This window comes from Paralichthys olivaceus, chromosome 16, assembly GCF_024713975.1.
Source record: "Paralichthys olivaceus isolate ysfri-2021 chromosome 16, ASM2471397v2, whole genome shotgun sequence".
NCBI lineage: Eukaryota > Metazoa > Chordata > Actinopteri > Pleuronectiformes > Paralichthyidae > Paralichthys > Paralichthys olivaceus.
This window is the reverse complement of record NC_091108.1, coordinates 10,480,725-10,497,161: the sequence shown is the minus strand read 5'-3', so window position 1 is coordinate 10,497,161 and position 16,437 is coordinate 10,480,725. Positions and strand designations below refer to the sequence as shown.

At 41.4% G+C, this 16,437-nt stretch overlaps 2 protein-coding genes and 1 non-coding gene across 8 annotated transcripts; all 3 read left to right on the top strand.

The window, feature by feature from the left end:
• The first annotated feature begins 1,614 nt into the window (after positions 1 to 1,614).
• kncn (kinocilin) lies at positions 1,615 to 8,154 on the top strand. Of its 5 annotated transcripts, none has more exons than XM_069511645.1 (7): positions 1,615 to 2,190; positions 3,859 to 4,029; positions 4,174 to 4,239; positions 5,383 to 5,451; positions 5,625 to 5,696; positions 6,444 to 6,537; positions 7,027 to 8,154. In XM_069511645.1, exons 2-7 carry the CDS (start codon positions 3,882 to 3,884, stop codon positions 7,100 to 7,102), a joined length of 525 nt encoding a protein of 174 aa, XP_069367746.1. In that variant the 5' UTR covers positions 1,615 to 2,190; positions 3,859 to 3,881; the 3' UTR covers positions 7,103 to 8,154. The 5 variants fall into 5 exon arrangements, with proteins under 5 accessions (XP_069367746.1, XP_069367747.1, XP_069367745.1 ...); XM_069511646.1 differs by lacking the exon at positions 6,444 to 6,537 and adding an exon at positions 5,108 to 5,169; XM_069511644.1 differs by lacking the exon at positions 1,615 to 2,190 and having other exon boundaries at positions 2,452 to 4,029.
• On the top strand, positions 2,349 to 2,420 carry trnag-ucc (transfer RNA glycine (anticodon UCC)). The gene has a single exon. It is a non-coding gene; the product is annotated as a tRNA-Gly (tRNA).
• A 244-nt stretch (positions 8,155 to 8,398) lies between the features above and the next one.
• On the top strand, positions 8,399 to 12,999 carry tmem275a (transmembrane protein 275a). Of its 2 annotated transcripts, none has more exons than XM_020104226.2 (2): positions 8,399 to 8,817; positions 9,825 to 12,999. In XM_020104226.2, the coding sequence occupies exon 2, from the start codon at positions 9,939 to 9,941 to the stop codon at positions 10,560 to 10,562; it is 624 nt and encodes a 207-aa protein (XP_019959785.1). In that variant the 5' UTR covers positions 8,399 to 8,817; positions 9,825 to 9,938; the 3' UTR covers positions 10,563 to 12,999. The 2 variants fall into 2 exon arrangements, with proteins under 2 accessions (XP_019959785.1, XP_019959778.1); XM_020104219.2 differs by having other exon boundaries at positions 8,399 to 8,921; positions 9,825 to 12,997.
• The last annotated feature ends 3,438 nt before the right edge of the window (positions 13,000 to 16,437 follow it).

The window sequence follows — 16,437 nt, the reverse complement described above, 5'->3', positions numbered from 1 at the left end:
CGTAGAGGACTGACAGCCAATCAGATTGCAGCATGCTGTGTCCCGTCTCTCCGGTGCTGCTGAACGCGCTGCAGAAGCTTTGTGAGACAGGGGAGTGGGTTTGATTCCCACTAGAAGCAAATATAGTTTATGTTTTCTTGATTTGATCAAATGTTTTGAACTTTATACAATTAAAATGGTATTTAATTCTATTTCATCTGTTTGTTGGGCTCATTTCCATTCTATGGTACACTTGTTTAATTCATTAAATACTTAATACAGTTCTGAAGCAAGGCTAACATGCTCACAAAAATAATAACACAAATAAAACACAAACTAAATATATATAAATGGCAGCGTAATGTTAAACATAACAGTTATCAATTGCTCAGTTTGGAATGAAATTGAAATAAAACACAAAGTCAAATGTGTTCTGGCTTTTATAGTTTTTATTCTTTATACAGAATTGACAATTAAAATAAACATAAACATAAACAACTGTCATTGTCATTTTTTTTGCACCATCCATCTATTTCGTTCAGCCTCAAACCATTGGGAAGCTTGGAACTCGCTCCAGGTCATCTCCTTGACCATGCCCTGTGCCTTGAAGAAAGAGAAAACTCTGGAGGGGCAGTAGATATATTTCCCTTGTACTCCAGGGAAGCAGGTGTGGACGTGAGGGCTGTTAGGGCCCTGCTTTAGAGGCTGGTAACAATAAAATTGTTATGCAACTGCATCATTAAATGAAATCTGTGAAACAAAGTGGGATATGAGGCATCGCAGATGAGTAATTTGAATTACCTGTACCTGAACTTTTGTAATGACAAAATCTGAAATCTGAGAAGAATCTGAAAGAAATATTTACATGCACAGAAAGTGCAGCTGGATACCCATCACCTCAGCCTCCTCTTCTAAACATGTAGAAGAACCTATGTTTGCTTTAAAAAACTCAAAATATGATTTTTTTTTTCATTTTGGGCTACTGTAAAAACATGTGTTTGTAAAATGTAGCCGGCATCGAGAGAGGAGACTCCTAATGTAAATTCAAAGGATACATTCTGAGGTATTTTAAATAATAATTCTTATACTTGGGTAAACATCCATCCATCTATCAGCAATACAAGTCAGTACAGTTTAATAACTTATATTCTATCACTGCCAAAAGAAACAGAAATATTTCCACCTAAATCTTTCATGCAAAGAATTCACACAATGATGGTATAAACAATTGACAGCTTCAGTAAAACACAGTAAGAAAAGTTGTGAATCTAGAGAAAAGAGTGAAAGGTTCTGGATAAGTGTCAGTGAGAGACTAAAAAGGCCTCCAGATATGTACAGACTGCAAGAGGTCAGGATGTAAAAACCCACATACAGTATGTAACACCACTGTACTAAGACACCTCCACCAATACCACTGAGAAACATGGAATGACAACTTGAAGAAAATAGCTTGACTTACAATTGAGTTGTGTTGATCAAACTTGATGATAACGTCTAAAAAAAAAACTTGATACTGTACTTTACTGTTGCCGCCGATGCTCTTCTTTGAATACAGAGATGTGAAAACGGGGAAACAGCGCCAATAAAATACACTTGGTACCTCTTTATATACAGTCTATGCTTGGTACACAAGTGGCCAAAAATATATTACATCCGTAGTGTTAAGAGACTACCATAGAGAATGAATGAGAAAAGTTAAGGAGCAGGGATTTCCGGTTCCGCTGTCGAAAACGGGGAAACAGCGCCCCCAAATTACACTCAGTGGCCAAAAATATATTACATCCGTAGCGTTAAGAGACTACCATAGAGAATGAATGAGAAAAGTTAAGGAGCAGGATTTCCGGTTCCGGTTTCCGGTACGAGGCAACAGCGCCCCCAAATTACACTCAGTGGCCAAAAATATATTACATCCGTAGTGTTAAGCACTACCATAGAGAATGAATGGGGAAAGTTAAGAGAGTTAAGGCTTACTAGAGAGGAGGAGGAATCAGAAACTCCAGCTCGATACAAACCAACTGCAGCTTCAGCTCTGGTCATGAAGCAGCTGATCACTGAGCAGCTTTGACCAGAGAGAAACTCTGTGTTTCACTGTTTCTACTGTTCTTCAGCTAAGTCTCTGACCTGCTGCTTCATGAACGAGCTCTGAGCGAAGATTCGCTAGGAACAGATTGCTTCTGTCTGGATTGCTCAATTGACCTGCATGAGACTGAGGTTAGGACCGCCCTTACTCATTTGCATATGACACAGAAATACAGAAATAAATAAATGTGGAAATAAGTTAATGTGTTCCCACCGCTCCTATACTTCTGGTCTTCCATGATACTCCCTCTTCCAACAAAATCCAGCGTCGTTTTCCGCAGTAATACCCAGCGTTGGTGGTATAGTGGTTAGCATAGCTGCCTTCCAAGCAGTTGACCCGGGTTCGATTCCCGGCCAACGCAGTCTTTTTTATTTTTCCCTGTAGAATTACATCTTCTTTGTGCAAATCAGAACTTAGCTTTGAAATAATTTTTTAACTTTAACACTTACTATTTGTAAAAACTCTGTGAGATGTAAATAATGTCACTTTTAGTGGTTAATATTGTTTATGAATGCTTCACAGATCTATATGTATAATCTAGCTTTATTTTTTAGGTTTTATTTTGTACACTGTTTTAACATCTGCTATACCATCATTTTACAGGCTATGTTTGTCTCATGCACAACTTTCTATCTATCTAGCTATCTATCTATCTATTCAAGTCATTGATGATGATAACATGACATAAAGCCTTGGATGATCAATTTCAAGCCAATAATAAAACAACTTTATCACAACTAATTAAATTAGCTAAAAAGACAGAAGAGTTTCCACAACCTGGAAATTCAACATGTTGACACATTCATACAAATATAAAACCTGTGGGATGTGTGTTAACTTTGCTATATGTATGATGTGTACTATATGTAAAGGCTGTAAGTCAGTTGCAGCTGCATACTGTATGTGACACACACACACACACACACACACACACACACACACACACACACACTCTCACACACACACACACACACACACACACACACACACACACACACACACACACACACACACACACACACACACACACACCCGCCCCTCATGACCAGCACTTATAAATAATGGAGATGTGCCTCTAGAGAAAGAAGGAAGGAGTTCACTAGTTGAGCAGAACATATGTCAGTGTTTCTCCTCAATGCAGTAAGTTCATTGGTTATCCTTTTCACCGGTGTTAATCCTGCTTACCCACATTTTCCCCTTGTTGCCATGGATATGCTATTCCTATGGCAACTGCGGGCCTTTATGGATGGCCTCAGGCCCCCACCGTAGAGGACTCTCTGAACCTTTCATTATACATTCCCCTCAAGCTCGCAGACAAATCACACAAGTAGCACATACTCCGACTCTGTCTGTCTTCCTCTCCCTCCCCTCCGTGTTTGTAGCCTTACCATTGTCTCCCTTTTAGGTTGTGCTGTTCGTCCTGCGAGGGTTCTTTCTGTCTTTGTGAATTTCACCCCAGGCATGCACTGATACTGGATGCCAGTGCTGGCAGCGAGAGGGCTGTGATCAGATTTGTAGCACACGTATCGTTGTCATAAGAGTCCGCGCCCCGAGCTTTTCTAATTTTCAGTGGCAGTGGAAACTAGAGCTCCATCTTTAAAGATGCATGAGACGTCTTGAGCAACAGAGACTAGAGGTGGAAGCTCAGCCAGAGAAAGTGTTTCTGTGTCAGTGACAGTATAACAAGGGAGGGGTGCGGCTCATGCACTTCACAGGGAAGTTTGTCAGTGGCAGTGAGGGGCCCCAAGTTGAGGCAGAGTACAGAGTCAGGACTGTGTGTTTGTGTGTGTGTGGGGCAGGTTGGGGGGCCTCCACCTGCTGAATGAACCCTGTTAGCGTTGGGCAGTACCATGGGCTACGGGTGGGCTCGGCCCTGCTCGGCATTGTGGCAGGCTGCATCATCATTGGTGTGTCCAGGGAGTGTGATGCTGATGCTGTGGGAGGCATCTTCCTGGGAGCAGGGGGCCTCGGTGAGTAGATGTTAGAGACTGTTGATTTTTTGTGGGGGGGGAATTGTGGAAAATGCATTTAATTGATTAAGCTTAAATTACAGGTTTTCTCACATAATCTTCTTTGAGCTCTAATCCCATTTCCTGATACCTGCCTTTATACAGGATTTTGGACCGATGTTTTCAGGAAGCTGCTACAGAAACTGTCAGATTGGTTTCAAGACCCCAGCTGTAAATTCTGGTTAAACAAAGTATATTCTGTTTTGCTCTGATCCTGCAATTGGTGTTGATAAAAGTTTTTAAACAGTTAAAATTTCATTCATTTTAATTTCTTCTTGTTCATAAGAGGTCAAACAAAATGTACAGACCATACAATAAAGAAAAATAGCAACTGTTTCCTGATTTGGTGCAATAACAATTGATTATTCATATATTGTGTCGTCATCAAATTTGCACCCACAGTTCGTCACAGAAGAAGAGATGACTGCTTCATGACTTTTCTACATATTTGGCTTTTAAACTGTATAACTGTATTTGAAGAAAAAACTGATTGTGTGTGTCGAACCAATGTCAAAATCTGTGGCCTGTGACATTATTCGTCCACTGTTCTTGAAAAACACACCATCTCTCATCACCATCTGAAACAACAGTGTAACTGGAACCAGCTGACAGCCAGAGGACTTGCCTTAACGGCTTTCCTGGAGAGAGAGAGAGTAAAGGACAGGGCTTTTGATCCGAGGGAGACAACATCAACATGCATAGTTAATGTGAAACACACTCTCGCCGATGATTCGATCAGCGCTCAATCATTTATTTATTTTTCTAATGTGTGCAAGAATTTGGCAAATTATAACTGTGCCGGCAGCTTGACAGAGATGTTAGCCGTGGCAGCACTTGTGCTGCTAAGTAGCATCTAATTATGTGTTTTGGGGCTAATGTGCCATGAGGCCTCCTCCAACACATGACTAATTAGCATGAACAGAGTGTTCCCGGCAGATTCTTTTCACTCCTGCACTTTCATGACATTTTAGACACAGACATGCATCACAGCCACCCTCAGGACCTGCCAGGGTTTAATGCCAGCTCTTCTGACTTACAGGGGAAATCAATAACTGTCTTCGAATGGAGCAGGTTGGAAGAGTTTCTTATTTTAAACCCCAGGTATGGCTCACAGGCTGTTAAAATTTCACATATTAAATTTCCATTAATTAGAATTTACATGTGATTAGACTGTGATTAGATTTATGCTATAATAGTCTTTTTCTTTTACTCAGCCTGCAGTACACAATATTTTCCTCCACCCCTGGTTCCAGTCTCATAAAGTGCACATTACCAAATCTTTACCAACTTTATTAAATGGCATCTGTTTTCCAGGCCTTCTCATATCGATATACCCCTTCGTAAAAGCCTGGTTGAACATCAACCATATTCTTCCTTCCTTTGGTAAGTTGTCACATTTATATTCAATATTGGAAAATAAAAATTTAAAGGCTTTTTTAGTCTTACTTATTACAGAAGCTATGATGGCAACAATTTGTTCATGATGAAAATTACAGAATTACATTTGTCATATCTAAGAAACAATTTTGGTTCAGAACATTTTTTTAAATTCTCAGGAAACTTCAGAGTGCACCCCACGGCTGCCAATCCTGCTCCGGAGCAACCCATAGAAACGCTCAGACGAGAAGGTGAGTGTTGGAGTCAGTCTTTCCCTAAACTGAAAAGCCACTAATCGACACAGCTATCACATAACATCTAAAGGGATAGTTTTCAACTAACATTGATACTGAGCATTCAAGTCTGTGTCTGATCACTCTGTCTGTCAGCATCACACAGCAATGGAACATAATTAAAAGTCAAAGTGCTAATCTGCCGTCCATGTGACTTACATGTGTGGGCTCTAATGAAAAGGAAAAAAGACTAGAATGCCACTCAGTAGAACGCATCCCTCTGCTGAGGCCAAACTGTCCCCTTAATTCAATCTAAACTAACAAAGCAATGCAGATCATGAAAACGTAATCTCCGTATCTGAAGAATGATATTTTTTAAAATCAAGATCCACGGGTTTTACCCTGGGAAATTGGTGTGAAATTAAAAAAACTCGAACATAACTCATAACAAATGATCGGATCCACTCCTGTTTTCTTCTTGGCCAAGTTTTGTGGAAATCCATTCAATACTTTATGCGTAATAAATAAACTTGAATGGCACTCAGTAGAGCTCATAGCTCAGACAAGGGCCCTAGTTCACAATCTTAAAGGGATATTTCACTGAAAAATTTAGATGCACTCATTATCTACCCTCCACTTTGCCAATGTCTCATCCTTCCACCAAGTTACTGTTGAGTAGTTTCTGTGTATTTCTGCTGACAAACTGCTGTTACGTCATACTGACAGTTCATGTGTCTTGCCGTGTGTTCCCTCGTGGTCTCGCAGGGACTCAGAGTCAACTAAATCTGGAACGTTGTAAGAGTCGTATGGGAACCTTTGTGGAAGGTGGACCGATGGCAGAGGCCAACCCAGATGAGGGGTATGAGATTGAAACCAACCCTGGCTCTCTCTGTTGAATCTTGCTCATGTGCAGTTGTGGAATAGTGATTTACATACAAGAACAAGAAGTAGGCAGACACTTATATAGCACCAAAAAGGTTTAGATGAGCAGGGTGGTGAGGTGGATGGTGGTACAGTACAGATCCCGACTCTGTGTATTGAGCTCAAAGAATAGGCCAGCATGAAGTTTTTTATGGATTACAGTCCTGCCTCTCTGGCAGGTTTAGTGTAGGTCTAGCTGACAGCAAATGTTCCATTTTAATGCTGTTTGGGATCCCCCAGGGGTCAACACTGGGCCCAGTTTCAGTCATGGTTTACATACTGCATCGAATTCTCACAGTCATGTGATAGTTTAAGTCTGTGAGTCCAAGTCTTTTTATCGCTCTGTAAACTGACTGATGCAAAGTGAAGACATGTTTACCCCACATACAAATGGAAGGACACATTACTTTTGTGTCTTCTGTTGCAGGACGTCTTCAGACCTGCCAGACGTCTTATCTAGGCGGAAACAGAAACAATCCCCCTCTGATCAAGACCTGCCTTGATGTCCTCACATGATCTCACTAACCTTCCCTGTTCATCTTCTTCATTTCTTCCAAGTGTAATACAAGAGATGTTGATTACAATATTTTGAATTAACTGTTCTGTTTGTTAAGATCACCTCATGGTATTGTCCTGACGTGGTCTGATAAACATATTAAAAGATTACAAAGTGATTGTTGCTGTAGCCTTTCCATCACTCTTGAGACTCATGGAAGCAAATTAGTCCCACTTGCTCGTCTCATCATCACACGATGTTCTCAGCCCCCAATTATGAAATTATTATGGTCATTATGTGATGATGAGACTCGTACATAATTTGGCTCAAGTTCCCTGGCTTGTACTTGACATGAGCAAAACAAATGGGAGTACCCTAAAGTGTGTATACACACACACACACACATACACGCAAATAGCAAACGTCCATTGCACGCACACAGTGAGCTGCACCCCTGCAGTGAAACATAATGCATTGATATTCAGGAGAGCACAGGCAGAATGGTTGCTGCATGGGGAAGAACGCTGCGCTCCGACAAAAAGTGTGAAGCGCTGTGAGGCTGAATAATGGCGATGGGCCTCAGCAACAGGAGCACGATGAGTCTGCGGTGCCTTGATGACGACAATCAGTTTGATTGTCAGGCCCTATATCACAATGTCCCATCACAACCCATCTGTGCCTGCATGACGTTAAATACTGGAGGGACACATCATGATTAACTGAACACCAGCCAGCATGGGTTGATGTGATAGGACACAGATTAATGGGCCTATGCATAATATTTCTATTAAGATGACCTGAATCAAAGCCAGAGTGAGAACAAGAGAGAATAACCAAATTTTAATATTCCAAGCATCCATTCATGAACCAGAATGCACTTGTTAAAAGCTTCAATAGCCTGTATACTGATATTTAAATGGTCAGTTCACAAAAATCACAGAAATACATTATCCCAGTTGCCCCTGAGCCACACAGAGATCGTCAAGACTGGAAAAGCACCATAACATTAAGATATACATCACAGTCTTAGGCTTATCCAGACAGAAATTGTAAACCGTAACCTACACACACAGGTTGTGAGGACACTCATTGGCATAATGCATTCCCTAGCCCCTTACCCTAACCTTAACCATCCCAACTAAATGCCTGACCCTAACCCAATTCTAATTCTAACCCTTAAACCAAGTCTTAACCCTCAAACAAGCCTGTGAATTTGTGGGGACCAACCAAAATGTCCTCACAACGTAACACACACTCACACACACACACAGAACAGGTTGGAGACGGTGGTTACAGGAGGGATCAGTGAGGAGGAGGAGGAGGAGGCAGCAGAGTCACATCCAGATGATCTACGTGGCTGATGGAGGATGGAGTAAAGGGACGTGAAGACTCCACTCTCTGGCCGGCGGACAGTCGCTCCTCACGGGCAGCCTTCATGAGCGGCTCCCCCTCCACGTAGGTCCGCAGCAGGATGATGACCTGTCAGGTGCTGCGTGCTGCGTCTCGCTCCACAGCGGCAGCAGCGGCACAGCCTGGTTATGTCGCGTCTGAGCGGTGTCAACTCAGAAGAAATCACCTGAGTGATCTTCACCCTCCGCTCGGATTATTTTTCTTTCACCTTCCCCCGCAGGTCTCATCCCCTCGTGATTGACTGACCGTCATGACTTGTGCCCTCAGGAGCGTGAAGCCACGAACGCGTCAGGATGAAAACCCTTCGTTTTGGTGCGTGCGCGTCCTTTCAACCTCTCCGTAATTACGCGCGGCGATTAGGCCGATCGATCTATTGATTAAACGATGGGAAGACCTTGAGTGTATCGATACACAGGGTAAGATGATTTACATTTTTACAAGAATGCAACACGTCAGTGCAGAGAGCAACTAAATGTGTTATTATTTGTACCAGGGTCACAGATTTCTACAGTTACAGAAAAATCACATTTAACCTCCTCATCCTCTTTCTACAGCTGCAATTGAATGAGCTGCATTGAAAATGCAGATGTGATTCCATATCACAATAATAAAAAATAGTAAAAATAGATAATGAGTCCCTGGTGGCCTGTAGCTGGCACTGAAGCAGCTGCAGTGGTGTAGCACATATTTTACAGTAAAATGGCAGAAAATAAGGGATCTGATCAATCGTGTCTAAGAGGAGTTTTTTTCTCATCTATACCCAGGCTTAGCTTTCATGATTAGATGTGACCATTAATGCTCCGACCAGTGTCTCTAACCTGTCGTTCAATTATCTCCTTCTTTACTTTCATTTATTTAATTTTTCCCCTGCCACAGTCACAGTGAGCAACATAACATGTCAGGGTATATATATATATATATATATATGTGTGGACAATGAGACATTAATGTAAAATATATGTATGGTTGATTGAGTATAGTTACTATATGATACGAATACAAAAATATATATGATTTCACATAAGTATACAGCATGATATTATTAAGATAGATTACTTTATTCATCCCCGGAGGGAAATTAAGTAATGTAGAAGTATCAGATTTTTACTGTCATATGTCGGACTCTCCAGATTTAGAGTAACATGGCAGAGTGATGAATGTTCAGAGCTCATTGATGGGTCACATAAACACTTCACTGCCCACAATGATCATCAGGTAGTTGTCCTCTGATACTTGTGCACATAACAACAGTGGTGTGAGGATCTGTTTGCATCTAATGAAAGAAATAGCTCTAATTTATCATGTGCTGTCATTTGCAGACAAAGATTAGAAGTTCATTTAAACGTTGCCATGGGGCAGTGTTCGGACTGAAACACTGGGAGATAGAGTGACACCAAGGAAGAGAGGAAGAAAGCGAGAGCAGGGGAGAAATCATGGTCATCACTGATAGAACCAACGGCACCCCTGTACCTAAAAAGGAGTCCCAGAAGAAGACGAAGAGGAGGAAGTCTCGCCCTCATGGCCTGCCCTCTCCGGCCCTCTGCTGTGCCTGTGGCCTATGCATCATGCTGGCTGGACTCAACATCACTCTGGTGGGAGCGTTCGCCTTCAGTACACTGGTGCCTTCTGCCAATCCCCCGATCATCATTGGACCTATCCTACTGCTGGTGGCCTTCTCCTTTTTTGGGGCCTGTTGTGTCTGCAGCCGCCTCCCACCTCCCAACAGCTCACGGAGGTCAAAGGTGGGCGGCAGAGGCACGGGACTGATGGGACACGGCGGGCTGACTGGCGGGGCAGCTTTTGAAATTGAGACCAGCGAGCACACGCTGCAGGACACTACAGCTGTGCAGCTCAGCCCCACATCATCTCCTGGGTCGTCCCGGGCGTCCAGCCCAGACAGGGAGGCTCCCGATGCAGCCCCGCCAAGCTTCTGCAAGGTCTTCACCATGGAGACCAACGGCTCTTCTTCTATTTCCGCCACTGCAGTCTACTCAGCCTCCACAGCAGCAGGAGGGGAGGTGCGGCTCAACCTGCCGCGTGAAGAAGTGGTCACCTAGCAGAGAGGACACTGTTCCAAGGCCAGAGTGCTGGCAGTGTAAATATCCTTCTGGGTCGAGGGCTCGCTGAGTGATATTGTGTCCTCCAGTTAACGTCGTGCCATATTTCTGGTTGTGACAACTTCTTAAAAGTATGCTTTTCATTTCTCTTGCTGTGCAGCCCACTGGTGATTAGCATGCAAAGTTGATTAACACCTAAGTATTCGTGGAACAGAGGTTTTGGAATTTAAATTCCTACCTCTCCTGTGCTGTTTTCCTGCAAGTGTTTGTTTCTGTTTTTCTAACGTTGGGCATTATGAACAGTTGTGTCTGAAACCATACTTTTACTAGTGGAAACCTCAGCTGTGATTTGAGAAAAAAAATGTGATTGTGCATTTGGTCTGAAACAAAAAGGTCGGCAGTGAAAGCCGTAGAGTTGAACTGTGCAGGTATGTGATGACTTTTGACATTTTTATATGCCATTCTCAGTGCTGAGCTTGTTTTTGGGGCACGAAATATTGCAGGTCACAGGGGTCCCAAAGCAATATAGTCCCACCTCCCATCAAATTCTAGGCATTTACAGTCTTTTTCACCAGTAAGTGATTGCGCAACATGACCAACACATTTGAAATAGACAAAGTGCATATAGTGTTTTTACAAGTGTGTGCAATGTTGGCTTGTGAAAGCATCATTCTTGTAATTTGACATACAAGAACACTGTGATTATAATGTTTCTCACCAAAATCTTGGCAGCCTCTGATTTCACACCTGTATTTTTATTGAAGGTAACTGTAACTTAAATCTCAGTTTCAAGGTAGGACTGTAATCAAGGTGAAATCCTTCACATCAGTCGATATTGAGAATTATCACGATAAATCTCACATTATTATTTCTTTTTACCTTAAAGTCTGATTTTTGAATGTTGTGGTTTTGAACTCGTCTTTGTGGACAGAGAAACTAATCTGAGGTAGATTAACAGAGCTCAACATCGGGGTTCTAGAAGTAAAAATCCCATTCATTTTCCGAATAGAGAATTTGATTATCAGCCATAATATTTTACCCATCCAAGGTAGACTTTGGATTTAAGAAAAACATGTTTTATTTGCTACAAGACAAACCAAAATCCCTGGGTGTAATAGTGACATCTGTAATTGGTCGAGACTGTTGTTACCATGGTAATGTTTGCCACACCTTCCAAAATCTTGTTGTCTATGATTGGATGGTTCAGTGTTACATTATGTTTACCACAGAGAAACCATGATTATGTCCTGGACGTCCTTGGAAAGGGACCATTCACATTGGTTTATGGGAGATGTAGTTTTTTCCTACACAGTCTTGTACCTTTGCTGTTTTGAGTTATATTGCCATTGATTATATTGATGATATTGTTTGATTGCCGAGACCTAATCATTATTCTTTCAGTGATTTCGATACAGTGTAGTGCAGTTTGGATCATGAGCCATTTGGAACAGAGACTAACCTCACTGTAATGTGTCATGTGGATGAGTTAGTTAAGAAAATAAATTTATAGTGTGATTGTACACAGAAAGATTATAATGCGACATTCTTACCCAAATTACAACATGTTAATTCTCATTTTTCCATGTGTAACATTTAGTTCCACTGGACCGAGCATACACAGCATACATGGTAAAGCCAAGCGTGAATTTAAATATTCAGAATGCATAAAAAGTATTTGTTCCCCATCACTGTGATGTCTTTGTCAGTTATAAACCTGACTGGTAGAAAAAAGACATTCAAACCCTGATTTCCTTTGAAAGGAACGTTGCCTTAGACTGACACATCAGGATCAAACTAATGAGGGCTATATAAAAATGCACAACAGCAGTTTTCTTCAGAAAAGCCTTTGTTTGGCTCTGGATTTCTATTCCACGTTGTTTGGAAAAGCCTCACCAGCTTGTTTTTGTGGATGTAATAAATGCATGCAAATGGCTCCTAAGTGTTCAAACTCTGAAATGTCTATCTGGACATAAAGCCACTGACCTGAGCATAAAATGTTATCCTCCATTATTTGTGACATTTGTGTTCAGAGAACTGAATTATGGAAAACGCAAACACCCTGTTGTGAACTATTTGTGTTTTCTGTGTAAAAGTTTATGTAGCACTTATACAAACATTTGAAAAATGTAAAGGAAAGAGTATTTTTGTGAAGACTATCATTTTGTTAATTTTGAAAGTACCCAATCCAAATGTGAATCCTCAAAATATCTATATATAAATAAATAAAAAGGGCCTTTTAGTACAATGTGAACTTTTCTCATTATGTATGTGTGGCATGACACCATGTACTTGCTACATTGCATTTTGTGTCACCATGAAGTGAAATGAATAAAACATGTCTGACTGGATTTGTAGTATATTATAATATCAAGCAGGTTCAGTGGGATCTTGTAGGTTTATTCTGGGATGAAATAGTTTTTAAATCAATTCATTTGGTCTATAAAGATCAGATCAGGGCAGTTTGCAGGAAAATGACATTGTAAATGATATCCCAGATAAACAGTTTATATTTGAGTATAATATCCTTTTTGCCATACCAGTGTGGACACATGTTGAAAAACTCATTCAAACCCACATAATAATGCAAATAATGTGATTTCAAATTATCTAAAACCCAACAGAAGCTAAATTCAGTTCAACTCACAACATACAGTATCTCAGGGCTGTTTATATACAGTAGGTGTGACCGAACAATATGATAGAGAAACCTCAAAGTTCTCTCAGAGCAGATGGACATCTGCCTTGACTGGTTGGGATGAGCTGAGAAAAATGGGGGAGAGAGGAGAGGTGGGTGGAAAAGAACTAGCAGCTGTTTTCATTTTGGCTTGAAAATATTCTAAATACTAAAAACCCCCGCCCTTTAAAAAATGATGAATACTTTTAGTCATTTGAACAGATTCGCTTCAGCCCCAGTTACGGTCGCGCTTCGGTTAAAATGTACTGTTTGTAAAGGCCGTTGTGTAAAGAACAGAAAATGTTGTCCCATTTTATCAAGATGGCCTTGAGTGAGGAATGAGCTCCATCTGGCTCTGTGCTCTGTTTCTACTTGAGTTTAAAGCCTCTGCCACTGGAGGGCCCTAGAGCCTCATGTATGACCTTAAATAAAGTTACATAAAATGTCATTTCAAATCAAACCAGTAGATGTCAGTCGATCATAACAAGTTCTCTGATGGCCCTTGCAGCCTGTCACAGAAGGAATCATGTAGGAGATTATTCTCAAGTGCCTCTGATGACATTGCAAACTGCATAAAAAAATGTTGGTGTAAATTAGACCCATATTTGACGTTGTCTGCTCCCGTCACAAAGCTTTGTTTTGAGAAGTCTGCAACGTTAAAATGTTCATTTTTATCTCTCCTACATCTGAGAGATTTATTATCACAGGGTGAAAACACGACACTTGGTTGTGTTTGGCAATCTCAGCTGATAGCACTAATTGCATCCATGTTATGAGAAAATCGTTCTCTATCCACAGTGGTGATAAAGCTCCCCCTTGTGTGTCTGCTGTGCTCATGAAATGATGAACGCACAGATCTGGGGTGTCCTACTTTCTGAGATGGATCACAGATGACAAAATGGACTCAGGAACTTTTTTTTTCTATTCGAGGCAACAACAATTAATACATTTTTCATTAAATATTAGGTTTGGTGTTGCACTGAGTTTTAAATCCACCAAGTCTTGGTTGACGGTATAAATAAAATGATTATATAAAAACACAAGATTGTGTCTGACCTGTTTGCTGATGGATTTTTACATGAGTTTACAGTAATCAAGGTTTTTTTTTCCAAAAGAGTCTGAAGCAGCAGATGGTGGGTTGTCCAGGTTGTTGCTGGATAAAGATAAGAGAAGAGACTCAGCCAAGACACTGACGCTGTCATAGATCAGCAGCATATAATGGGATTTTCTGTGATCAAGCCTGTACCAGAACAGTTAGTATTGTGGGGAAACAACACAAAAACATATTTCAACAGCTTCGAGGTACATGATACATTTCCCATGGGGCGTTAGTCAAACATGCCAACTTCCTGTTGCTTCTGCCTATTGGCCTTGTGTGAAGAGGCTCATAAAACACAATAAATGTTTAGTCAGCTGGAGGCAGCGATATTTACTGCCTGATGGAGGTGAGCAGGTTTGTAGGTAAGCTGTAGCCCGAGGAGAATATTTCTACGTTTATGCTCTTCGGTGAGCAAAGGTAAAAGGAGACACATCATGGCATTCCACTTACTGGTGATATAAAAAAGGCCAAAATGGAAATCAATCTCTGGACCTTTGAACCTGCGTGTCTGTCTGTGTCCTCATGTGGCTTTAAAATCTTTTTTTATGAGCACTTTAGGTGTTAAAATAATATTTTCTCATGGCCTTTCCATTCGCTTTTGAGCAAAGCAGTTCCACAGTGTGAGCATGCACAAATCCTTATGACTAAAATCAAGGTTAACTTTGGCTCGGCATCAGTTTTATTAAAGAATCAATCATATTTGATTTGTATAGCCTATATTCACAAATTTGTCTCATGGGGTGCCGCGTCATCGTTTCCAAGCATCTCCATTTCTACCCGTCCAGACTAAAACGCAACCCCAGCGCTGACAGCATTTCCAAACTTCTGCGTTTTAGTGGCAATAAAACATCGAAGTAGCGCGGACACCAGGTTTTTCTGTAAAGTATCTGTACATGGAAGTGGCCTCAATCGAAATTCTTGTTTGATGTGACTGCTCCGTGCCAGATGGTGAGTAATGATAAATGCTTTCAGCCACATTGTCTCATCCTTTGACTTGATTTTCCATTTTTCCCCTCGACACCAATCAAATCAACCCTGTGATTCCAGAATGTTGTGCAGCAAACAAGAAAACCACCCAAAGAGGCACAGATGCACTGTAAACAAGCGGCGGTAAATGCTGACACTCTGTCATAAAATCTGTTTGCATGTTGCATCCATATTGATGAATTGCAGGAACACTTATATACACACCAGTATCAGCAGTCTACCCCTTTCAGCATCACCGCATGTTACAAAACCACTGACAAGGCAGTCGATATGTCAAATATTATCACAGTACAGTTTCTTTCTGTTGACATCTTTGAGCAGATTGTAACTTTGCACTTTCTCACGTCATTCGCACAGATTACCAGGCTGCAGCACCCACTGAGACTGATTGTTCCTGATGCTGAGACGGGCTGTGAACAACTGGAATGGTCTGGAAATTTCAGGCGCAATGTGCACAGCTAACCATCGGATGCAATGTGCAGCAATGTCGGGATGTCGCATACACACTGACAAAACACTGCTGCAGCTCTACACACAAACACACACACCTGCAACCATTCCATCCGCTCTAAACCGGTGCATGGCGGATCTAGATGCTGGGTTCCTGTGCTCCAGTGTTAGATGGGTTTGTGTGTGAGAATGCTCTCAGTTGAGTGAGTTGGCAGAGGAGGAGGGGGATGGAGGGTATAATCAAGCTGAAAAGATTAGGGGAAGACGAGCTGCTGAGGATCTATGAGAGCGGGCACTGGTTATATAACTCTAACCCACTTCCCTCAGCTCACAAAGACAGACTGGGAGGGAGGGGAAGGAGGAGGATTTACTGAACTGGGGTGAATCCTTGTGTTTAGACTGAAATGAACCAGGCCATTGGTTATCTGCGTGTACGGATGGTTCATAGAACAATGGGAGTCAAATTCTCCTTCAAACATCGTCTCTCCAGGTTAACAAGAAGGTTGCAGAGGGTTTTGTCAGATTAAAAGCACTGACATATTTTGTGCAGGAGAACAAGTTTGAGATATGCTTGTTTCTTATCACCTCTGGTTGTTATGTCATAGTACTAGAATTATTCAATCCCCATTTGATAGCCTTGCCAGTGAAGCGTTTACACAAGATTG